The sequence below is a fragment of the Panulirus ornatus genome, chromosome 18 (assembly GCF_036320965.1).
Source record: "Panulirus ornatus isolate Po-2019 chromosome 18, ASM3632096v1, whole genome shotgun sequence".
NCBI lineage: Eukaryota > Metazoa > Arthropoda > Malacostraca > Decapoda > Palinuridae > Panulirus > Panulirus ornatus.
Genome location: NC_092241.1, coordinates 49,308,590 through 49,332,609, shown reverse-complemented (window position 1 = coordinate 49,332,609; position 24,020 = coordinate 49,308,590). Strand labels below are relative to the sequence as shown.

The 24,020-nt window shown below is 36.1% G+C and overlaps 1 protein-coding gene across 6 annotated transcripts in view; it reads right to left on the bottom strand.

The window, feature by feature from the left end:
• Positions 1–24,020, bottom strand: part of LOC139755067 (protein lifeguard 3-like) — an 81,225-nt gene that overhangs the window by 30,383 nt on the left and 26,822 nt on the right. For 2 of the 6 annotated variants that reach the window (XM_071673130.1, XM_071673129.1), the window contains exon 3: positions 22,857–22,973. The exons of 2 other annotated variants lie outside the window; for them this stretch is intronic. In XM_071673130.1, the coding sequence (XP_071529231.1) occupies positions 22,857–22,973 (117 nt within the window). Of the gene's footprint in view, positions 1–22,772; positions 22,974–24,020 lie in introns of all 6 variants that reach the window. 2 more of the 6 variants (XM_071673128.1, XM_071673127.1) reach the window with 1 other exon arrangement.

Genomic DNA, 24,020 nt, shown 5'->3' with positions numbered 1-24,020 from the left:
GATCGTCTACTTTGGGGTTTTCAATGTTCACCGTACAGAAAGGCTGAATTCCACCCAAAATTATGGTGAGAAATTGAAGCTCTCTCGTTCTCCAATCTCAATGATTTTGAGCATATTATTTACCACCAAACCGATATTCCTGATTGCTGTGACCAATCTCCTAATGTTCTGGATCTGTTTTTCACCTCTAGTCCAACCTGCTGTAACTATGCAATTTCATCCCAATTGGTTCATCTGATCATATTCTCATAATGTATCTATTTCAATGGCACCTCCCCCTCCAGTAGCCCCTTCTATGCGCAAATATTGACAACTCAACAAAGCTGACTGGAATAACTTACGAACTTCTTTTCTGACTTTCCTTGGGTTAGTTTAGTCTCTTATGTGGTGATGATTCTCTCTCTGCCAAACACATATCAGAGGTTATTCTTACAGGAATGGAAACATCTATCCTCTCTTCCTCCAAGATGACCTCTTCTTCCAATGCATGGATCAAAAGTTCTTTTTCAAAGGCCATTCAGGGAAGAGATCAGGCATATTGGGCTTGGAAAACTCTCCCATCTCCAACTCACATTCAGCTTTTGTCACAGCCCCTAATCAATGCAAGCATATTATAGGTGAGGAAAAGTATTTCTTTAATCAAAAGAAGCACGATAACCTCTGCTCGTCATCCATTAATACGTCTTTGTGGTCTTTAGCTAAGGGCATCTCCAGCGATTCTGTCTCTCTATCTTTCCTTCACTTTTCTGTTCTAAAGGCACTATAGTTGTCTCTCCCATACATGAAACAACTCTCTGTGGTTACCATTTCCCCTCTAACTTCCATCTACCTCTGACACACATCCTCTTTGTCAATCTTTCCTCACTCATTCTCTCCATGTGACCAAACCATTTCAAAACACCCTCTTCTGCTCTCTCAACCACACTTTTTATTACTACACATCTCTCTTACCCTTTCAATACTTACTCGATCAAACCAACTCACACCACACATTGTCCTCCAACACTTCCTTTCCAACACATCCATCCTTCTCCACACAACCCTATCTACAGCCCATGCCTCGCAACAATGTAACACTGCTGGAACCATTATTCTCTCAAACATACCCATTTTTGCTCTCCAAGATAACATTCTTCTTGTCCTCCATACATTCTTCAATGCTCCCAGAATCTTCACCCCCTCCCCCACCCTGTGACTCACTTCCACTTCCATGGTTCCATCCGCTGCCAAATCCACTCCAAGATATCTAAAGCACTTCACTTCCTCCAGTTTTTTTCCATTCAAACTTATCTCCCAATTAACTTGTCCCTCAACCCTACTGAATGTAATAACTTTGCTCTTATTCACATTAACTCTCACTTTCTTTTTTCACACACTTTACCAAACTCAGTCACCAACTTCTGCAGTTTCTCACCCGAATCAGCCACCAGCACTGTATCACCAGCGAACACAAATGACTCACTTCCCAAGCCCTCTCATCCACAACAGACTGCATACTTGACCCTCTCTCCAAATCTCTTGCATTCATCTCCCTATCCATCCCATCCATAAGCAAACTAAACAACCTTGGAGACATCAAGCACCCCTGCCACAAACTGACATTCACTGGGAACCACTTACTTTCCTCTCTTCCTACTCGTAAACATGCCTTACATCCTTGGTAAAAACTTTTCACTGCTTCTAGCAACTTCCCTCCCACACTGCATACTCTTAATATCATCCACAAAGCATCTCTATCAACCCTATCATATGCCTTCTCCAGATCCATAAATACAGCATACAAATCCATCTGTTTTTCTAAGTATTTCTCACATACATTCTTCAAAGCAAACACCTGATCCACACATCCTCTACCACTTCTGAAACCACATTGCTCTTCCCTAATCTGATGCTCTGTACATGCCTTTACCCTCTCAATCAATACCCCTCCCAGGAATACTCAACAAACTTATACCTCTGTAAGTTGAACACTCACCTTTATCCCCTTTGCCTTTGTACAATGGCACTATGCATGCATTCTGCCAATCCTCAGGCACTTCACCATGAACCATACATACTTACCAACCAATCAACAACACAGTCACCTCCTTTTTTAATCAATTCCACTGCAATACCATCCAAACCCACCACCTTTCCGGCTTTCATTTTCCACAAAGCTTTCACTACCTCTTCTCTGTTTACCAAACCATTCACCCTGACTCTCTCACTTTGCACACCGCTCTGACCAAAATACCCTATATCTGCCATTCTATCATCAAACACATTCAAAATACCATCAAAACACTCACTCCATCTCCTCACTTCACCACCACTTGTTATTACCTCTCCATTAGCCCCCTTGACCAATGTTCCCATTTGTTTTCTTGTCTTATGCACTTTATTTACCTCCATCCAAAAATCTTTTTTTATTATTATTATTATTTGCACTTTATTTACCTCCAACCAAAAATCTTTTTTTTTTTATTACTATTATTTTGCTTTGGTGCTGTCTCCCGCATTTGCGAGGTAGTACAAGGAAACAGACGAAAGAATGGCCCAACCCACCCACATACACATGTATATACATACACGTCCACGCACGCAAATATACATACCTATACATCTCAATGTATATATATATATATACACACACAGACATATACATATATACACATGTACATAATTCATACTGTCTGCCTTTATTCATTCTCATCGCCACCTCGCCACACATGAAATAACAACCCCCTCCCCCCTCATGTGTGCGAGGTAGCACTAGGAAAAGACAACAAAGGCCCCATTCGTTCACATTCAGTCTCTAGCTGTCATGCATAATGCACCGAAACCACAGCTCCCTTTCCACATCCAGGCCCCACAGACTTTCCATGGTTTACCCCAGATGCTTCACATGCCCTAGTTCAATCCACTGACAGCACGTCGACCCCGGTATACCACATCGTTCCAATTCACTCAATTCCTTGCACGCCTTCCACCCTCCTGCATGTTCAGGTCCCGATCACTCAAAATCTTTTTCACTCCATCTTTCCACCTCCAATTTGGTCTCCCACTTCTCCTTGTTCCCTCCACCTCTGACACATATATCCTCTTGGTCAATCTTTCCTCACTCATTCTCTCCATGTGACCAAACCATTTCAAAATACCCTCTTTTGCTCTCTCAACCACACTCTTTTTATTACCACACATCTCTCTTACCCTTACATTACTTACTCGATCAAACCACCTCACACCACATATTGTCCTCAAACATCTCATTTCCAGCACATCCACCCTCCTGTGCACAACTCTATCCATAGCCCACGCCTAGCAACCATACAACATTGTTGGAACCACTATTCCTTCAAACATACCCATTTTTGCTTGTTGAGATAATGTTCTTGACTTCCCCACATTCTTTACGGCTCCCAGAATTTTCGCCCCCTCCCCCACACTATGATTCACTTCCACTTCCATGGTTCCATCCGCTGCCAAATCCACTCCCAGATATCTAAAACACTTCACTTCCAACAGTTTTTCTCCATTCAAACTTACCTCCCAATTCACTTGACCCTCACCCCTACTGTACCTAATAACCTTGCTCTTATTCACATTTACTCTCGACTTTCTTCTTTCAAACACTTTACCAAACTCAGTCACCAGCTTCTGCAGTTTCTCACATGAATCAGCCACCAGCGCTGTATCATCAGCGAACAACAACTGACTCACTTCCCAAGCTCTCCCATCCACAACAGACTGCATACTTGCCCCTCTTTCCAAAACTCTTGCATTCACCTCCCTAACAACCCCATCCATAAACAAATTAAACAACCATGGAGACATCACACACCCCTGCCGCAAACCTACATTCACTGAGAACCAATCACTTTCCTCTCTTCCTACACGTACACATGCCTTATATCCTCAATAAAAACTTTTCACTGCTTCTAACAACTTGCCTCCCACACCATATATTCTCAATACCTTCCACAGAGCATCTCTATCAACTCTATCATATGCCTTCTCCAGATCCATAAATGCTACATACAAATCCATTTGCTTTTCTAGGTATTTCTCACATACATTCTTCAAAGCAAACACCTGATCCACACATCCTCTACCACTTCTGAAACCACACAGCTCTTTCCCAATCTGATGCTCTGTATATCCCTTCACCCTCTCAATCAATACCTTCCCATATAATTTACCAGGAATACTCAACAAACTTATACCTCTGTAAGTTGAACACTCACCTTTATCCCCTTTGCCTTTGTACAATGGCACTATGCAAGCATTCCGCCAAGCCTCAGGCACCTCACCATGAATCATACATACATTAAATAACCTTACCAACCAGTCAACACTACAGTCACCCCCTTTTCTAATAAATTCCACAGTAATACCACCCAAACCCGCTGCCTTGCTGGCTTTCATCTTCCGCAATGCTTTTACTACCTCTTCTCTGTTTACCAGATCATTTTCCCTAACCCTCTCACTTTGCAAACCACCTCGACCAAAACACCCTATATCTGCCACTCTATCATCAAACACATTCAACAAACCTTCAAAATACTCACTCCATCTCCTTCTCACATCATCCCTACTTGTTATCACCTCCCCATTAGCCCCCTTCACTGAAGTTCCCATTTGTTCCCTTGTCTTACGCACTTTACTTACCTCCTTCCAAAACATCTTTTTATTCTCCCTAGAATTTAATGATACTCTCTCACCCCATCTCTCATTTGCCCTCTTTTTCACCTCTTGCACCTTTCTCTTTACCTCCTGCCTCTTTTTTATACATCTCCCAGTCATTTGCATCATTTCCCTGCAAAAATCGTCCAAATGCCTCTCTTTTCTCTTTCACTGATAATCTTACTTCTTCATCCCACCACTCACTACCCTTTCTAGTCTGCCCACCTCCTACGCTTCTCATGCCACAAGCATCTTTTGTGCAAGCCATCACTGCTTCCCTAAATACATCCCATTCCTCCCCCACTCCCCTTGTGTCCTTTGTTCTCACCTTTTTCCATTCTGTACTTTTTATTCTCCCTAAAATTTAATGATACTCTCTCACCCCAACTCTCATTTGCCCTCCTTCTTAACTCTTGCAATTTTCTACTGACCTCCTGCCACTTTCTTTTATACATCTCCCAGTCATTTGCACTACTCCCTGCAAAAATCATCCTATCCTTTCCTATCTCACTAATATCTTGTCATTATCCCAGAAAGACTCTGGGGAGTCACATCTAGCTGCCCTTGACATATCTAAAGCCTTTAACAAGGTGTGGCATCAGGGTTTCATTTCTAAGCTCCCCTCCATCACTTTTCTCCTTTACATCTATCTTCCTCTACAGCAGTCTATCTCTGTGGTTGCTTCCCATCCTTTCTCCATCAACAGTGGTGTCCTTAAAGGTTCTGTCCTGCCCCCTACACTTTTTCTCTTTATTTTCTTTCAATGATATTCTCTCTTCGCAAATAACCAAAAGCACTCATACACTGAAGACAACACTGCATTCATCCACATCCTTCAATTCTGCTCCTTCTCTCTCTTAATCTGCATCTCGTCTTGACACAGCTTCCTCAATCATTAGACTCGGACATGGTATCTCAATGGGGCATAAGAAATCTAGTTAAGTTTAATGCCTCCAAGACCCAGTTTCTACCCATCTCTCCATTGAAAACTCCTCACAACTCTCATCTCTCCTTTGATGGTTCTGTAATTCCACCACTTAACTCAATGAACATACCTGGCATTACTATAACATTCAATCCACCCCTAAGAAACTGGGAGTCCTGTTTGTCTGTTGAACCTTCTTTTCTTCTGAACAGTTGCTCTGTTTGTACAAAGGATTGATTTGTCCTTCTATAGGGCACTGCTCTCACATCTGGGATGGTTCTACCTCTGCATACCTACTTGACAGAGTCAAAGGCAGTTCGACATAAACTGTTCCAGGCTAATTTCCAAGCCCAACCTTCTTGGTTCATTTTCCCTCTTCTACAGGTATCACTTTGGTCTTTGCTCCTGAGAGCTGGCTGCTTGTGTACCCCTAACACTAGCTAGAGCATGCAATACTTAGCAAGCTGCTGTGTCACATGATTACTGTGAGGCTGTTGGCAACTCAAAGGTGGGCTGTTTTGATAACTGTTTCTTTCCCTACACCTCGAAGCTTTGGAAATCTACCTTCTCATGTCTTTCCCAATGACTATATCCTGGCACATTTTACAATACAGGTTTTTCACTTTTCCAAAATTTCTACATGTTTTCCCTCGTCTCTTCTTTTTCCCCTGGCCTTTATGTGAAATTGTGTCCGTGACTGGTGGGAGGGGGGGAGGGAGAGAGAGAGGAGCATCCTGGGAGTGGTACATGGTATGGTGAATAGGAGACTTGCGACAGTACAGGCAATTCAAGATTTTTGTGAAATGGAGTCAAGATATATTTTAGAAAAGTTAAAGGACAAGAAAGAGGACACAGCATAACTGCAGGAGATAACAGAAATATGGGCCACCAAACAAATATGGGAACCTGTGCTGGGAGAGGTTATTAGGCATAAGTCCATGGTGGTCTTTTGGCAGTAAGATACACATCTCTCAAACAAGGAAGAAAGAAAAGCTAAGGTATAAGACTAAGATGCAAGTCATTTGATGCAATGGAAATGACATCTGCAAGTCAAGAATTAAATGAAAAGACACTACAGAAAAGCCATTAACATGGAATTTTTCAGTAAATGGTGCTGGAAAGGAGTGAATGTTGAGTGACTATACTATAGAGGGGATAGAGGGGGAGAAACTGGCCAAAAGCAAAAGAATGAAAGGGATTGCACAAGGAAAGAGGGGGCACACTACACCAGGGACAGAACTGACTTATAGAAAGTGTTGCCCACTGAAGGTTCTGTACACTAATGAAGTAATAGCAAAAGGTAAAAGAACTAGAATTCAAAGACCTACAGTGTCATTGGAGTAGTCAATACTAAATTCACAATGGAGCTAAAGTCAAACCTAATCTATCCAAAGGGGCACACAATAGCAAGGAGGAACAGACAAGATAAAGAATGAAGAGGATGGGCCCTTTAGGTAAGGACAGCATCATATTTCAGATAATTCTGATAAATGATACCTTCAAACAGGATTAATGGGTAAACTTACGATAATATGAAAGTGCCCAGTAGCGCTGTTAGTCTACAACCCATATAGGAACTACAATGGTACAAAGCAGAGGTACACTGATAACAATGATGGAACAATCAGGATGGTGAAGGAGGCATTGAGACATGATAAATTACTGATAAAAAGGAGTCTTGAATTACAGGGATAGACTGGAAGATTATAAATGCTCATAAAGACAAATAGACATGGTGTTAAAAGTTCCTCAGATGAGCATGGGAGAAATTCCTGTATCAGTACACAACAGAGCATATAAGATCTGGAGGATGACACACCATCATTACTCAACCTGATCTTTACACAACACAGCATGGAAATAGCAAATATCAATTACAATGCACCATTAGGAAAAATGATGTAGCACCTGGTTTTCACTAGGCAGTGGAAAAGGATGCCAGAGGGGGATCAGATGAAGCAAAAGACCTTATGAGAAAATGCAATAAAGGCTACAGCATGTTCTTGTACTGGTTTGTGGATCCTACACATGCTTAATGTTTCAGAGGGGTGAGAGACTAACGTTATTCTGGCTCAGTAAAATCACAAAAAAAGTTGTTTACATTTCTGTGAGCATAAACAGAAGTGGCTCCTTGCTTACAGAAAATGTACCATGACAGACTGTATCCTTACTCTTTTGAAAGAAAGAGTATTATACTGTATATCTGTAAATCAAGTCAGTAAATACTCTATCACAAAATTATAAATTATAATGGACTGTAATATAATGTTCGTATTCAAACTACAAGAGATCACTTATGGCGCAATTAAGTAACTTACAATGTAATCCTTGAATCTAACTTGCACACTTTACCTGCAGCCACAAAAAACATCTCTTTCTTGGTCAAGCATTTTATGTGGCACCCCACATCTGTATTTTCACTGTCCCCCACACCTGAGTCTGTCTCTAACCCTATAATCAACTTGTACATCTTGTCATGCTGTCTCGTGGTGTTTCTTCATTGTCCAAGTCTCATTCACTAGTTCTTTTCAAGTGCTGCTTATTGTAATGTACAGATCCATAATCTGTTATCACTCAGTATGATGACTTATTCAACCTCTTTTTCACTGTTCCTTTCGGATGGTCATGTCTTCAAGAGTACTTGGTTTGATCCTTACCGAGCCTCCTTCTTCTAATGGGTCAAATCCTTGAATCTAACTTGCACACTATACCTGCAGCCACAAAAAATATCTCTATCTTGGTCAAGCATTTTATGTGGAACCCCACATCTGTATTTTCACTGTCCCCCACACCTGAGTCTGTCTCTAACCCTATAATCAACTTGTACATCTTGTCATGCTGTCTCGTGGTGTTTCTTCATCGTCCAAGTCTCATTCACTAGTTCTTTTCAAGTGCTGCTGATTGTAATGTACAGATCCATAATTTGTCATCACTCAGTATGACGTCTTATTCAACTTCTTTTTCACTGTTCCTTTCTGATGGTCATGTCTTCAAGAGTACTTGGTTTGATCCTTACCAAGCCTCCTTCTTCTAATAGGTCAAAATCTCCAGTTGTCTTACTGTAGCACCATGCACTCTTGTCTTATTGTAGCATCATGCACTCTACAAATTCTTGATCTTTTTTATCCCAAGTGAGGTATCTTTCCTTTGTGGTTTTTAGGAGCTTAAATGACGTCTTTTCACAGTTCCAATGAGCTGGAGTCATTTCCATATCTTGCGTAGGGGTGTTTCTGTAGTCAACTAAGGCCAAATGTGGATTGTTTCTGCAGGTCACAGCCTTACTGATCATATTCTTAGTAGCTTTGACAGCTTATATGGTCATTCCATTTGACTGAGGGTACTTAAGACTGCTTATATTATGCTGAAATCATACTTGTCTGCAAATTCCCTAAAGTGCCGGTAGGAAATAAGCAACAGTAATCAGAGTGTATAAGTGATCTGTGGGTCATCACTGTACCTAATCTGTCATCAGATACTGACAAATATCTAAATCCCACTCATGTATCTGGTAGCTGAATGTTTGGTAAGCTGAATTACGTCAATCAACTCACATAATTGCATTTAAAGAAGCACAAAAATACGATTGAGAGGGTCCTCAAAAAGCAACTAAGGAAACAAGATGGTACCTAAACTCAGGGAACTGACCTACAATGAAAGGTAAGGCTACACAACCATCCACCATAAAGGAGAAAAAAGATAGGGCTGACTTGATAACAGCCACTAAGTTCTTAAATCAACTGGATGTTTCAACAATAAACAAGTCATTATGAGATGCAATACCTCCCTACATACCTATAGGTACATACAATACATTGCCATGATAGCAGGGCTAGCATGAAGCACTGATGAATAAAACAATGTGAAGCACTTTAGAATAGAACAATTCTTCTCAACTGCCACCTGCACTACATAACTATCTATCCTGGGTTCATCTGGGTTAATTTCAGCCAGTTTTCTTGTTTTCAGCCATATGTTATGATTTCTTTTGAATGTTTCTGCAGCTGTTGCATGTACATTTCTCATTTCTCCTAGCAGTATTTCAACACTCGTTCCAACTTTCTGTTTGTGTATATCTTTTATCTACTTTCAGTAAATTCCAACATGCAGGTAGTAGGGAGGTATATTACCAGTACTACCCACCTGAGTATCAGGGCAAGTTAGTGATAGCTGCTTAGTGAACCAGCAATTCAGTGGCTGTCAAGTTACACTCCTTTGATCCAGAGACCTGTCTTCTTTCTGTCTCACTCATACATGGACTAATGGCATTCTGTCCACAAGCACAATCTCTCCTTGTCATACGTAACACTCTACAACACTTAACTCACACAGGCAATTCTTCGTAACTCTAGATTTTCCTGAGGTGAGCACTCTGCGCTAGCCCTGCCTTCTAGCAAAACGGTAGGAGCAGCAGATAGTAGGTAGGGATATTTAGGCCGGAGCATTAAGTAAGAAAATGAGGTACTAGCAGTGGGTAGAAATATTAGGTAGAAGTAGTCCGCAGGAACATTAGGTAGGAGCCTCTTCAAACACTGTGTTAGATTTGCCCTCTACAAGTGACATCTTAAGGGTGAGGCACTAAAGGCTAAGAAGCGGCACTCAAGTTCACTAATTATAGACACTATTGCCATGGCCACCCCCTTGAAGGAGTTCCAACTGGAAAAGGTGTTAGAGATATAGATAGAATAGACAGAATATGTTCCATAGTATTCTTGGAGATTTATCAAATGTGAGTGAGTGCTCAAATTACAGAGGTATAAGTTTGTTGAGTATTCCTGGCAAATCATATGGGAGGGTATTGATTGAGAGGGTGAAGGCATGTACAGAGCATCAGATTGGGGAAGAGCAGTGTGGTTTCAGAAGTGGCAGAGGATGTGTGGATCAGGTGTTTGCTTTGAAGAATGTATGTGAGAAATACTTAGAAAAGCAAATGGATTTGTATGTAGCATTTATGGATCTGGAGAAGGCATATGATAGAGTTGATAGAGATGCTCTGTGGAAGGTATTAAGAATATATGGTGTGGGAGGCAAGTTGTTAGAAGCATTGAAAAGTTTTTATCGAGGATGTAAGGCATGTTTACGTGTAGGAAGAGAGGAAAGTGATTGGTTCTCAGTGAATGTAGGTTTGCGGCAGGGGTGTGTGATGTCTCCATGGTTGTTTAATTTGTTTATGGATGGGGTTGTTAGGGAGGTAAATGCAAGAGTCTTGGAAAGAGGGGCAAGTATGAAGTCTGTTGGGGATGAGAGAGCTTGGGAAGTGAGTCAGTTGTTGTTCGCTGATGATACAGCGCTGGTGGCGGATTCATGTGAGAAACTGCAGAAGCTGGTGACGGAGTTTGGTAAAGTGTGTGGAAGAAGAAAGTTAAGAGTAAATGTGAATAAGAGCAAGATTATTAGGTACAGTAGGGTTGAGGGTCAAGTCAATTGGGAGGTGAGTTTGAATGGAGAAAAACTGGAGGAAGTGAAGTGTTTTAGATATCTGGGAGTGGATCTGGCAGCGGATGGAACCATGGAAGCGGAAGTGGATCATAGGGTGGGGGAGATGGCGAAAATTCTGGGAGCCTTGAAGAATGTGTGGAAGTCGAGAACATTATCTCGGAAAGCAAAAATGGGTATGTTTGAAGGAATAGTGGTTCCAACAATGTTGTATGGTTGCGAGGCGTGGACTATGGATAGAGTTGTGCGCAGGAGGATGGATGTGCTGGAAATGAGATGTTTGAGGACAATGTGTGGTGTGAGGTGGTTTGATCAAGTAAGTAACGTAAGGGTAAGAGAGATGTGTGGAAATAAAAAGAGCGTGGTTGAGAGAGCAGAAGAGGGTGTTTTGAAATGGTTTGGGCACATGGAGAGAATGAGTGAGGAAAGATTGACCAAGAGGATATATGTGTCGGAGGTGGAGGGAACGAGGAGAAGAGGGAGACCAAATTGGAGGTGGAAAGATGGAGTGAAAAGGATTTTGTGTGATCGGGGCCTGAACATGCAGGAGGGTGAAAGGAGGGCAAGGAATAGAGTGAATTGGAGCGATGTGGTATACAGGGGTTGATGTGCTGTCAGTGGATTGAATCAAGGCATGTGAAGCGTCCGGGGTAAACCAAGGAAAGCTGTGTAGGTATGTATATTTGCATGTGTGGACGTGTGTATGTACATGTGTATGGGGGGGGTTGGGCCATTTCTTTCGTCTGTTTCCTTGCGCTACCTCGCAAACGCGGGAGACAGTGAAAAAAAAAAAAAAAAAAATCATCCTTTACAGCTTTAATCTGTAGCCATGTGTACACTGTCATATATCTTTCTTTTCTAGGAAAACAATTCCAGTTCCTTCAGCCTTTCACGATAGTTCATATTTTCCGTCCCCTTGATTTTACCTGTAAATGCCACTGAATTTTCTCTAATTTGCTTATTTCTATTAGTCTTGTTAATTACTCATGACTTAGCTTCCAATCTGTTTTCTGCATTCTAATATCTCATTAGCTTCCAATCTGTTTTTGCATTCTAATGTCTCATTAACATTGACACTTAAATCTTGAACACTTGTTTCACTTTCTATCACTTTCTCTGTCGGGCCTTCATATGGTATCACCACTGTATTCTTACTCCTATTATATCTTATTTTCTCACTTTCATCTTCACTAAATTACACCAAGTTCACTTCTGCCTATTTGTAAAATGTGTCCAAATCTTTTGGCACCCACTTTTGAACAGTTTTTCATCCAATCATTCTGCTTAACTCAGGTGTCATTAGCAAAGCTTCTTACTCTGATTCTCTTTACTCTGTTGTTAATGTTTGGTATCAGTATTATTCAGATTATTATGACTAATAACATTCTTAATGTTACCCCAGACAGAACATATTCATCAGACAAGGTTTGCTTGCTATAATCTTGGACATTCTGTTAATCAGAAACTCTTTAATTTTATCTTCCAATCTTGACCTTAATGTTTTGTTTTGCTACTTTAAAAAAAAAATGTTATCTACTTTGTTAAATGCACTGTAAAATCAAATTTGCAAAATCCATTTTTTTCTTGCACAAAATGTTAGGTATTAGCTTTGATCATCCCTTTGTGTACTGGTGTTACATATAACTATTTGTGTGTGTGTGCAATTTTGCTTTCATACAGACTGTGCCTCAAATAATAACATCAATGGTTTTTCTACTGCTGTTCTCACCTTTCAGAGCAGGGATTCTATCTGGTTCTGGTGCTGAATTTTACCTGAGCTGATAAATAACTGATAGTCACATCTGATATTTCAACATTTATGAATGTACTTTCATTGTGTTGGTAAAATATTTCATCAAATTTCTTGCTTTTTGAGCTGAATAACCCTTAATACAGTTCTATCAAAATCCTGTAGAAGTAAAGAGTTACCAGGGGTCACAATCAGAGGCTGAGGAAGAGGATGTAATACAGATTTAGTGTAAAGGTGGCGGATGATTGGATTGGTCTTAACAAAGAGATGGTAAACACTAACACCTTACAAAGGATTAAAAGTCTTCTTGATAGTACAGAAGGTAATAGAAAATGGGATCCTATGAGAGTAAAACTCTCTCTCTAATGTACAAAAGTTAATCATACACACACACTCTTGCCACAAGGTATTACCTCCTACCTGTATATGTTTGCAGATGACACAAAGGTCATGAGGGAAGTGTATAACAAGGAGGATAGCATCAACTTTAAGGGGATCTTGACAGGCTCCAAATTTAGTCTTAAACATGATTCATGAAATTCAACCAAGAAGGCTTCGACATGAATATAATGTAGCAAGAAGTAAGATGCAATAATCTGTGGGTGAGAAAGGCTTAAGAGTCGACACTGTGCCTGCTACCAGAGTCCACCTTCAATAACAGATAAGGAGACTAACTGTCTGTTGGTAGATAATAGAATTCCAATCAAGTTCATCAAAAAAGAAATATTCAGAAAGCTGTTCACAGTCTACAGGACAAAACTAGAATATGCTTCTTACATTTGGTTACCAGACCCAAAGAAACACAATGAGATAACAGCAGAGGTCCAAAAGACAGCAACATGAACTATGAAATTAAGCTATGGGGAGAAGCCAGTCTATAAATCTGCCCACTATGGCACCACACTGATGATGTAGACCATTAATAGTTCTTTAGATATTGGGATAGATCAGTGAGGGCACAACATGGAATTATGCAAGAAACTTGTGAAAAAAAATATAAAGAAATACTTTTATAGTATAAGTTATGAACAATGGAACATACTGAATGAACAATGCAGACAGCATACAGTGGTATAAAAATTTGTATGATAGTAGAGGAGGTAAAAGAGATAGGACCCTAAGAGTTTAAAACTCCCTCTCATTCAGTGAAATTATATGATCACAATTAGGTAATTACACACACACACACTCACACACAAAGGTTTAGTAAGAGTAAATTATAATCAGTACCTGTCCTAAATAATGGCTGCGGTTTGCAACAGCGACATCCACATGACCTGTATCCATGCTGTAGTGTGCAGCAGACCCAAGCAGAGGATTACCTTGTGATATTATGGTTTCCATAGCTTCCTTTACTGCCAAAAGACCTGTTTATCTTTAGCATTCAACTGGTCATGCATTACTCAATCCTATTCAACTGAAAGAGTCATAATCTTTATATATTAACCCGTGTGCATTTTTGGTCGAGGTGTTTTTGATGAGGATGCCAAAGAGATGATTTTTTAATGTAAGAAGTTATTTGAGTGATATGGTGGTGTTAATGAAGATACTAGTCTTACCTGACAAATCAATTTAGTATGCAAAGTGAAAAATTGGGAAAGTACATGTAAGATTATAGAAGGCTGTGCTCACTTTTGCGAAGAAGGCATATGTTGAGCATGTGTGTGAGTAGGTACATATAGATGGACAGATAGATAGATAGATAGATAGATAGACATAGATAGATAGGATAGCTAGATAGATAGATAGATAGATAGATAGATAGATAGATAGATAGATAGATAGATAGATAGATAGATAGATAGATAGATAGATAGATAGATAGATAGATAGATAGATAGATAGATAGATAGATAGATAGATAGATAGATAGATAGATAGATAGATAGATAGATAGATAGATAGATAGATAGATAGATAGATAGATAGATAGATAGATAGATAGATAGATAGATAGATAGATAGATAGATAGATAGATAGATAGATAGATAGATAGATAGATAGATAGATAGATAGATAGATAGATAGATAGATAGATAGATAGATAGATAGATAGATAGATAGATAGATAGATAGATAGATAGATAGATAGATAGATAGATAGATAGATAGATAGATAGATAGATAGATAGATAGATAGATAGATAGATAGATAGATAGATAGATAGATAGATAGATAGATAGATAGATAGATAGATAGATAGATAGATAGATAGATAGATAGATAGATAGATAGATAGATAGATAGATAGATAGATAGATAGATAGATAGATAGATAGATAGATAGATAGATAGATAGATAGATAGATAGATAGATAGATAGATAGATAGATAGATAGATAGATAGATAGATAGATAGATAGATAGATAGATAGATAGATAGATAGATAGATAGATAGATAGATAGATAGATAGATAGATAGATAGATAGATAGATAGATAGATAGATAGATAGATAGATAGATAGATAGATAGATAGATAGATAGATAGATAGATAGATAGATAGATAGATAGATAGATAGATAGATAGATAGATAGATAGATAGATAGATAGATAGATAGATAGATAGATAGATAGATAGATAGATAGATAGATAGATAGATAGATAGATAGATAGATAGATAGATAGATAGATAGATAGATAGATAGATAGATAGATAGATAGATAGATAGATAGATAGATAGATAGATAGATAGATAGATAGATAGATAGATAGATAGATAGATAGATAGATAGATAGATAGATAGATAGATAGATAGATAGATAGATAGATAGATAGATAGATAGATAGATAGATAGATAGATAGATAGATAGATAGATAGATAGATAGATAGATAGATAGATAGATAGATAGATAGATAGATAGATAGATAGATAGATAGATAGATAGATAGATAGATAGATAGATAGATAGATAGATAGATAGATAGATAGATAGATAGATAGATAGATAGATAGATAGATAGATAGATAGATAGATAGATAGATAGATAGATAGATAGATAGATAGATAGATAGATAGATAGATAGATAGATAGATAGATAGATAGATAGATAGATAGATAGATAGATAGATAGATAGATAGATAGATAGATAGATAGATAGATAGATAGATAGATAGATAGATAGATAGATAGATAGATAGATAGATAGATAGATAGATAGATAGATAGATAGATAGATAGATAGATAGACATAGATAGATAGATAGATAGATAGATAGATAGATAGATAGATAGATAGATAGATAGATAGATAGATAGATAGATAGATAGATAGATAGATAGATAGATAGATAGATAGATAGATAGATAGATAGATAGATAGATAGATAGATAGATAGATAGATAGATAGATAGATAGATAGATAGATAGATAGATAGATAGATAGATAGATAGATAGATAGATAGATAGATAGATAGATAGATAGATAGATAGATAGATAGATAGATAGATAGATAGATAGATAGATAGATAGATAGATAGATAGATAGACATAGATAGATAGGATAGCTAGATAGATAGATAGATAGATAGATAGATAGATAGATAGATAGATAGATAGATAGATAGATAGATAGATAGATAGATAGATAGATAGATAGATAGATAGATAGATAGATAGATAGATAGATAGATAGATAGATAGATAGATAGATAGATAGATAGATAGATAGATAGATAGATAGATAGATAGATAGATAGATAGATAGATAGATAGATAGATAGATAGATAGATAGATAGATAGATAGATAGATAGATAGATAGATAGATAGATAGATAGATAGATAGATAGATAGATAGATAGATAGATAGATAGATAGATAGATAGATAGATAGATAGATAGATAGATAGATAGATAGATAGATAGATAGATAGATAGATAGATAGATAGATAGATAGATAGATAGATAGATAGATAGATAGATAGATAGATAGATAGATAGATAGATAGATAGATAGATAGATAGATAGATAGATAGATAGATAGATAGATAGATAGATAGATAGATAGATAGATAGATAGATAGATAGATAGATAGATAGATAGATAGATAGATAGATAGATAGATAGATAGATAGATAGATAGATAGATAGATAGATAGATAGATAGATAGATAGATAGATAGATAGATAGATAGATAGATAGATAGATAGATAGATAGATAGATAGATAGATAGATAGATAGATAGATAGATAGATAGATAGATAGATAGATAGATAGATAGATAGATAGATAGATAGATAGATAGATAGATAGATAGATAGATAGATAGATAGATAGATAGATAGATAGATAGATAGATAGATAGATAGATAGATAGATAGATAGATAGATAGATAGATAGATAGATAGATAGATAGATAGATAGATAGATAGATAGATAGATAGATAGACATAGATAGATAGATAGATAGATAGATAGATAGATAGATAGATAGATAGATAGATAGATAGATAGATAGATAGATAGATAGATAGATAGATAGATAGATAGATAGATAGATAGATAGATAGATAGATAGATAGATAGATAGATAGATAGATAGACATAGATAGATAGATAGATAGATAGATAGATAGATAGATAGATAGATAGATAGATAGATAGATAGATAGATAGATAGATAGATAGATAGATAGATAGATAGATAGATAGATAGATAGATAGATAGATAGATAGATAGATAGATAGATAGATAGATAGATAGATAGATAGATAGATAGATAGATAGATAGATAGATAGATAGATAGATAGATAGATAGATAGATAGATAGATAGATAGATAGATAGATAGATAGATAGATAGATAGATAGATAGATAGATAGATAGATAGATAGATAGATAGATAGATAGATAGATAGATAGATAGATAGATAGATAGATAGATAGATAGATAGATAGATAGATAGATAGATAGATAGATAGATAGATAGATAGATAGATAGATAGATAGACATAGATAGATAGATAGATAGATAGATAGATAGATAGATAGATAGATAGATAGATAGATAGATAGATAGATAGATAGATAGATAGATAGATAGATAGATAGATAGATAGATAGATAGATAGATAGATAGATAGATAGATAGATAGATAGATAGATAGATAGATAGATAGATAGATAGATAGATAGATAGATAGATAGATAGATAGATAGATAGATAGATAGATAGATAGATAGATAGATAGATAGATAGATAGATAGATAGATAGATAGATAGATAGATAGATAGATAGATAGATAGATAGATAGATAGATAGATAGATAGATAGATAGATAGATAGATAGATAGATAGATAGATAGATAGATAGATAGATAGATAGATAGATAGATAGATAGATAGATAGATAGATAGATAGATAGATAGATAGATAGATAGATAGATAGATAGATAGATAGATAGATAGATAGATAGATAGATAGATAGATAGATAGATAGATAGATAGATAGATAGATAGATAGATAGATAGATAGATAGATAGATAGATAGATAGATAGATAGATAGATAGATAGATAGATAGATAGATAGATAGATAGATAGATAGATAGATAGATAGATAGATAGATAGATAGATAGATAGATAGATAGATAGATAGATAGATAGATAGATAGATAGATAGATAGATAGATAGATAGACATAGATAGATAGATAGATAGATAGATAGATAGATAGATAGATAGATAGATAGATAGATAGATAGATAGATAGATAGATAGATAGATAGATAGATAGATAGATAGATAGATAGATAGATAGATAGATAGATAGATAGATAGATAGATAGATAGATAGATAGATAGATAGATAGATAGATAGATAGATAGATAGATAGATAGAGAGATAGATAGATAGATAGATAGATAGATAGATAGATAGATAGATAGATAGATAGATAGATAGATAGATAGATAGATAGATAGACATAGATAGATAGATAGATAGATAGATAGATAGATAGATAGATAGATAGATAGATAGATAGATAGATAGATAGATAGATAGATAGATAGATAGATAGATAGATAGATAGATAGATAGATAGATAGATAGATAGATAGATAGATAGATAGATAGATAGATAGATAGATAGATAGATAGATAGATAGATAGATAGATAGATAGATAGATAGATAGATAGATAGATAGATAGATAGATAGATAGATAGATAGATAGATAGATAGATAGATAGATAGATAGATAGATAGATAGATAGATAGATAGATAGATAGATAGATAGATAGATAGATAGATAGATAGATAGATAGATAGATAGATAGATAGATAGATAGATAGATAGATAGATAGATAGATAGATAGATAGATAGATAGATAGATAGATAGATAGATAGATAGATAGATAGATAGATAGATAGATAGATAGATAGATAGATAGATAGATAGATAGATAGATAGATAGATAGATAGATAGATAGATAGATAGATAGATAGATAGATAGATAGATAGATAGATAGATAGATAGATAGATAGATAGATAGATAGATAGATAGATAGATAGATAGATAGATAGATAGATAGATAGATAGATAGATAGATAGATAGATAGATAGATAGATAGATAGATAGATAGATAGATAGATAGATAGATAGATAGATAGATAGATAGATAGATAGATAGATAGATAGATAGATAGATAGATAGATAGATAGATAGATAGATAGATAGATAGATAGATAGATAGATAGATAGATAGATAGATAGATAGATAGATAGATAGATAGATAGATAGATAGATAGATAGATAGATAGATAGATAGATAGATAGATAGATAGATAGATAGATAGATAGATAGATAGATAGATAGATAGATAGATAGATAGATAGATAGATAGATAGATAGATAGATAGATAGATAGATAGATAGATAGATAGATAGATAGATAGATAGATAGATAGATAGATAGATAGATAGATAGATAGATAGATAGATAGATAGATAGATAGATAGATAGATAGATAGATAGATAGATAGATAGATAGATAGATAGATAGATAGATAGATAGATAGATAGATAGATAGATAGATAGATAGATAGATAGATAGATAGATAGATAGATAGATAGATAGATAGATAGATAGATAGATAGATAGATAGATAGATAGATAGATAGATAGATAGATAGATAGATAGATAGATAGATAGATAGATAGATAGATAGATAGATAGATAGATAGATAGATAGATAGATAGATAGATAGATAGATAGATAGATAGATAGATAGATAGATAGATAGATAGATAGATAGATAGATAGATAGATAGATAGATAGATAGATAGATAGATAGATAGATAGATAGATAGATAGATAGATAGATAGATAGATAGATAGATAGATAGATAGATAGATAGATAGATAGATAGATAGATAGATAGATAGATAGATAGATAGATAGATAGATAGATAGATAGATAGATAGATAGATAGATAGATAGATAGATAGATAGATAGATAGATAGATAGATAGATAGATAGATAGATAGATAGATAGATAGATAGATAGATAGATAGATAGATAGATAGATAGATAGATAGATAGATAGATAGATAGATAGATAGATAGATAGATAGATAGATAGATAGATAGATAGATAGATAGATAGATAGATAGATAGATAGATAGATAGATAGATAGATAGATAGATAGATAGATAGATAGATAGATAGATAGATAGATAGATAGATAGATAGATAGATAGATAGATAGATAGATAGATAGATAGATAGATAGATAGATAGATAGATAGATAGATAGATAGATAGATAGATAGATAGATAGATAGATAGATAGATAGATAGATAGATAGATAGATAGATAGATAGATAGATAGATAGATAGATAGATAGATAGATAGATAGATAGATAGATAGATAGATAGATAGATAGATAGATAGATAGATAGATAGATAGATAGATAGATAGATAGATAGATAGATAGATAGATAGATAGATAGATAGATAGATAGATAGATAGATAGATAGACATAGATCTAAACCACAGCTCCCTATCCACATCCAGGCCCCACAGGCCTTTCCATGGTTTACCCTAAATATTTCACATGCCCTGGGTCAGTCCACTGACAGCATGTCAACCTCAGGTTACAACATCCTTCCAATTCACTCTATTCCTTGTACGCCTCTCACCCTCCTGTATGTTCAGGCTCAAAATCTTTTTCACTCCATCATTCCACCTCCAATTTGGTCTATTGCTTCTCCTTGCTCCTGCCACCTCTGACAGACATATCCTCTTTGTCAATCTTTCCTAAATCTTTCTCTAAATATGTCCAAACCACTTCATCACACACTCTTCTGCTCTCTCAACCACACTCTTTTTATTTCCACACATCTCTCTTACCCTTTCATTACTTACTCAATCAAACCACCTCACACCACATATTGTCCTCAAATTTTTCATTTCCAACACATCCACCCTCCTCTGTACAACCCTATCTACAGCCCATGCCTTACAACCATATAACACTGTTGGGACTAATATCCCTTCAAACATACCCATTTCTGCTCTCTGAGACAACATTCTCTCCTTTAACACAGTCTTCATCGCTCCCAGAAGCTTCGCCCCCTCCCTCCACCCTGTGACTCACTTCTGCCTATCAATTAACATGTAATCCAATAATGCCCTTTGACCATCTCTCCTACTCACATACGTATACCTCTCTCATTTTAAACCAGGTATTCCCAATCACCAGCCTTTTCAGCACACAAATCCACAAGCTCTTCACCTTTTCCATTTACAACACTAAACACCCCAAGTACACCAATTATACCCTCAATTGACACATTACTCACCTTCACATTTAAATCACCCATCACTATAATTCAGTCTCATGCATCAAAATTGCTAACACAATCACTCAGCTGCTCCAAAAACACTTGCCTCTCATGATCTTTCTTCTTATGACCAGGTGCATAGACACCAATAATCACCAATTTCTCTCTATCCACTTTCAGTTTTACCCACATCAATCTAGATTTACTTTCTTACACTCTATCACATACTCCCACAGCTCCTACTTCAGGAGTACTTCTACTCCTTCCTTAGCTCTTGTCCTCTCACTAACCACTGACTTTACTCCCAAGACTTTCCCAAACCACTCTTCCCCTTTACCCTTGAGCTTCGTTTCACTCAGAGCCAGAACATCCAGGTTTCTTTCCTCAAACATACCATCTATTTCTTCTTTTTCTCATCTTGTTTACATCCACACACATTCAAACACACCAATCTGAGCCTTCGAGGAGGATGAGCACTCCCTGCTTGACTACATCTGCTTCCCTTTTTAGAAATTTAAATACAAGGAAGGTGGTTTCCAGCCCCCTTTAGTCGCCTTCTGCAACACGCAGGGAATACATGGGAAGTATTCTTTCTCTAATATCCCCAGGGATACTTATCATTATCATCACTTAACTGTAAAGACATGTATAAAAAAGTGCACTAAATCTGCGAAATAAAAGCTTGAGACACTCATGCTTCCTATGATGATTCCTGCAGTCTGCTAAAAGAATTGCCAAATGACAATTCCTGATATTCAAAGAATAATGAAAAAAGGAAAACTATAATACAGTAATAGACATGACAATTACTGAATTCAACATGGATTAGTAAAAGTCTAATATTCGACTGTCTTCTACTTTTTGAATGAAACAGCAATGAAACAGACTGACAAACATCCAACCATGTTTTCTACATCATAGTGAAATGCTGTAACTATACAGCTTGTACATGTTAATTTTCTGTTTAACCTCTATCTAATTTTCATCCAAAACACTACATCTATATACAAAACATGCAAAAAAGTACTAAACAGTTCACTAACTGCAACATGCACCTTAATCTTTAGACAAATTCAACATGCTACGAAGCAGGGAAGTGAAGCTTCTAAAAGGATATCAAATAAAACGATATCAACACCACTATCCTTTACACACAATTTCTCTCATGGGCAGCTGGGTACCATGCAGATTTGATCTGCGAGGGTTTTGTTGCTGAAAGGTCGTAAAAACTCCATTTACCGTGACATAGGGAGTCTGAGCCCCTCCCCACTGTTGCTGCCACCCACCCTGCTGAGGTTGCCCGAGATGGGTGCCTCCTGGAGGATACATTCCAGGCACGGGCTGACCTGGCTGTACCTTAACCCATGTGTATAAAGCAAACAATTAAAAGTGAAAATGCTGTCAATATAAAAAGACACAGCATCCAAAAACATTCCTCTATCTGAAATGCCTTAGTAACTATACCAGAAAACAAACCTTATGAAAACTCTTGGGCACTTCTTGGTATGCCACATGAAACTTGTAAGAGAAAAACATATTAAGACTTCATTCTTTATATAAGTAAAACCGAGATGAATTCCGATTATGTAATTTACTGAATTTACTGAAAGGAGTTAATCAACTAAGAAACTTGACATCAAACAATAGATACACAAATAAAAATAGTGAAAAAAAAGAAATACAATCAATCCAATGTCTCATTTATAATACATATGCAGTATAATAAAAAAATAACAATAATGTACTCACAATGAGAATAAGGTAACAAAATATGATTCAATATGCAAACAGTGAAGGCAGTTAGTTATTTTGTATAAATAAAATCAGTGTTCAGGATGTGCCGGAGAGAAACTAAGGTCTCAAGGAATTGAAAAATCTGACTGACTAAGAGGTGAGGAACAAGTGAGAAAATGGGTATAAAGAGGCCACTCCATCCTTGTTATTAAAAGTTAAAAATCAAAAAAGTAACCATGTTTCTAAAAGGAGTCCTAAATAAGCTTACAAGAAGATATTCTTTTAAAATTCATAGTGCATTACCAAACCACATAAACAACAGACAATAAATGCAATAACTCTAATTCTGGATTATATAAGTAAAAACACATTGTATTTTTGCTCTTCCCCTCACATGTGGTGGATCAAGTATATATAGAATCACAGTCCAATGTAAACACATGTTCTCTATGCCAAAGCAAGCAGCCTTCCAAGCTACTAAAGTGCTTATTATTCATTTTCACAGGTGAAACTGTCACATGATATTTCTACCCTTAAACATAAAAGAAGGCCTCCATAGCATATAAAGGTTGAGAATCCATTACACAAAATTCCAAAAACCAAAAGTAAACTTCCCAGGCAATGAGGGTCTTTCCTAATAGGCCTGAACTTTGCCTTCCAAAGCCAGTC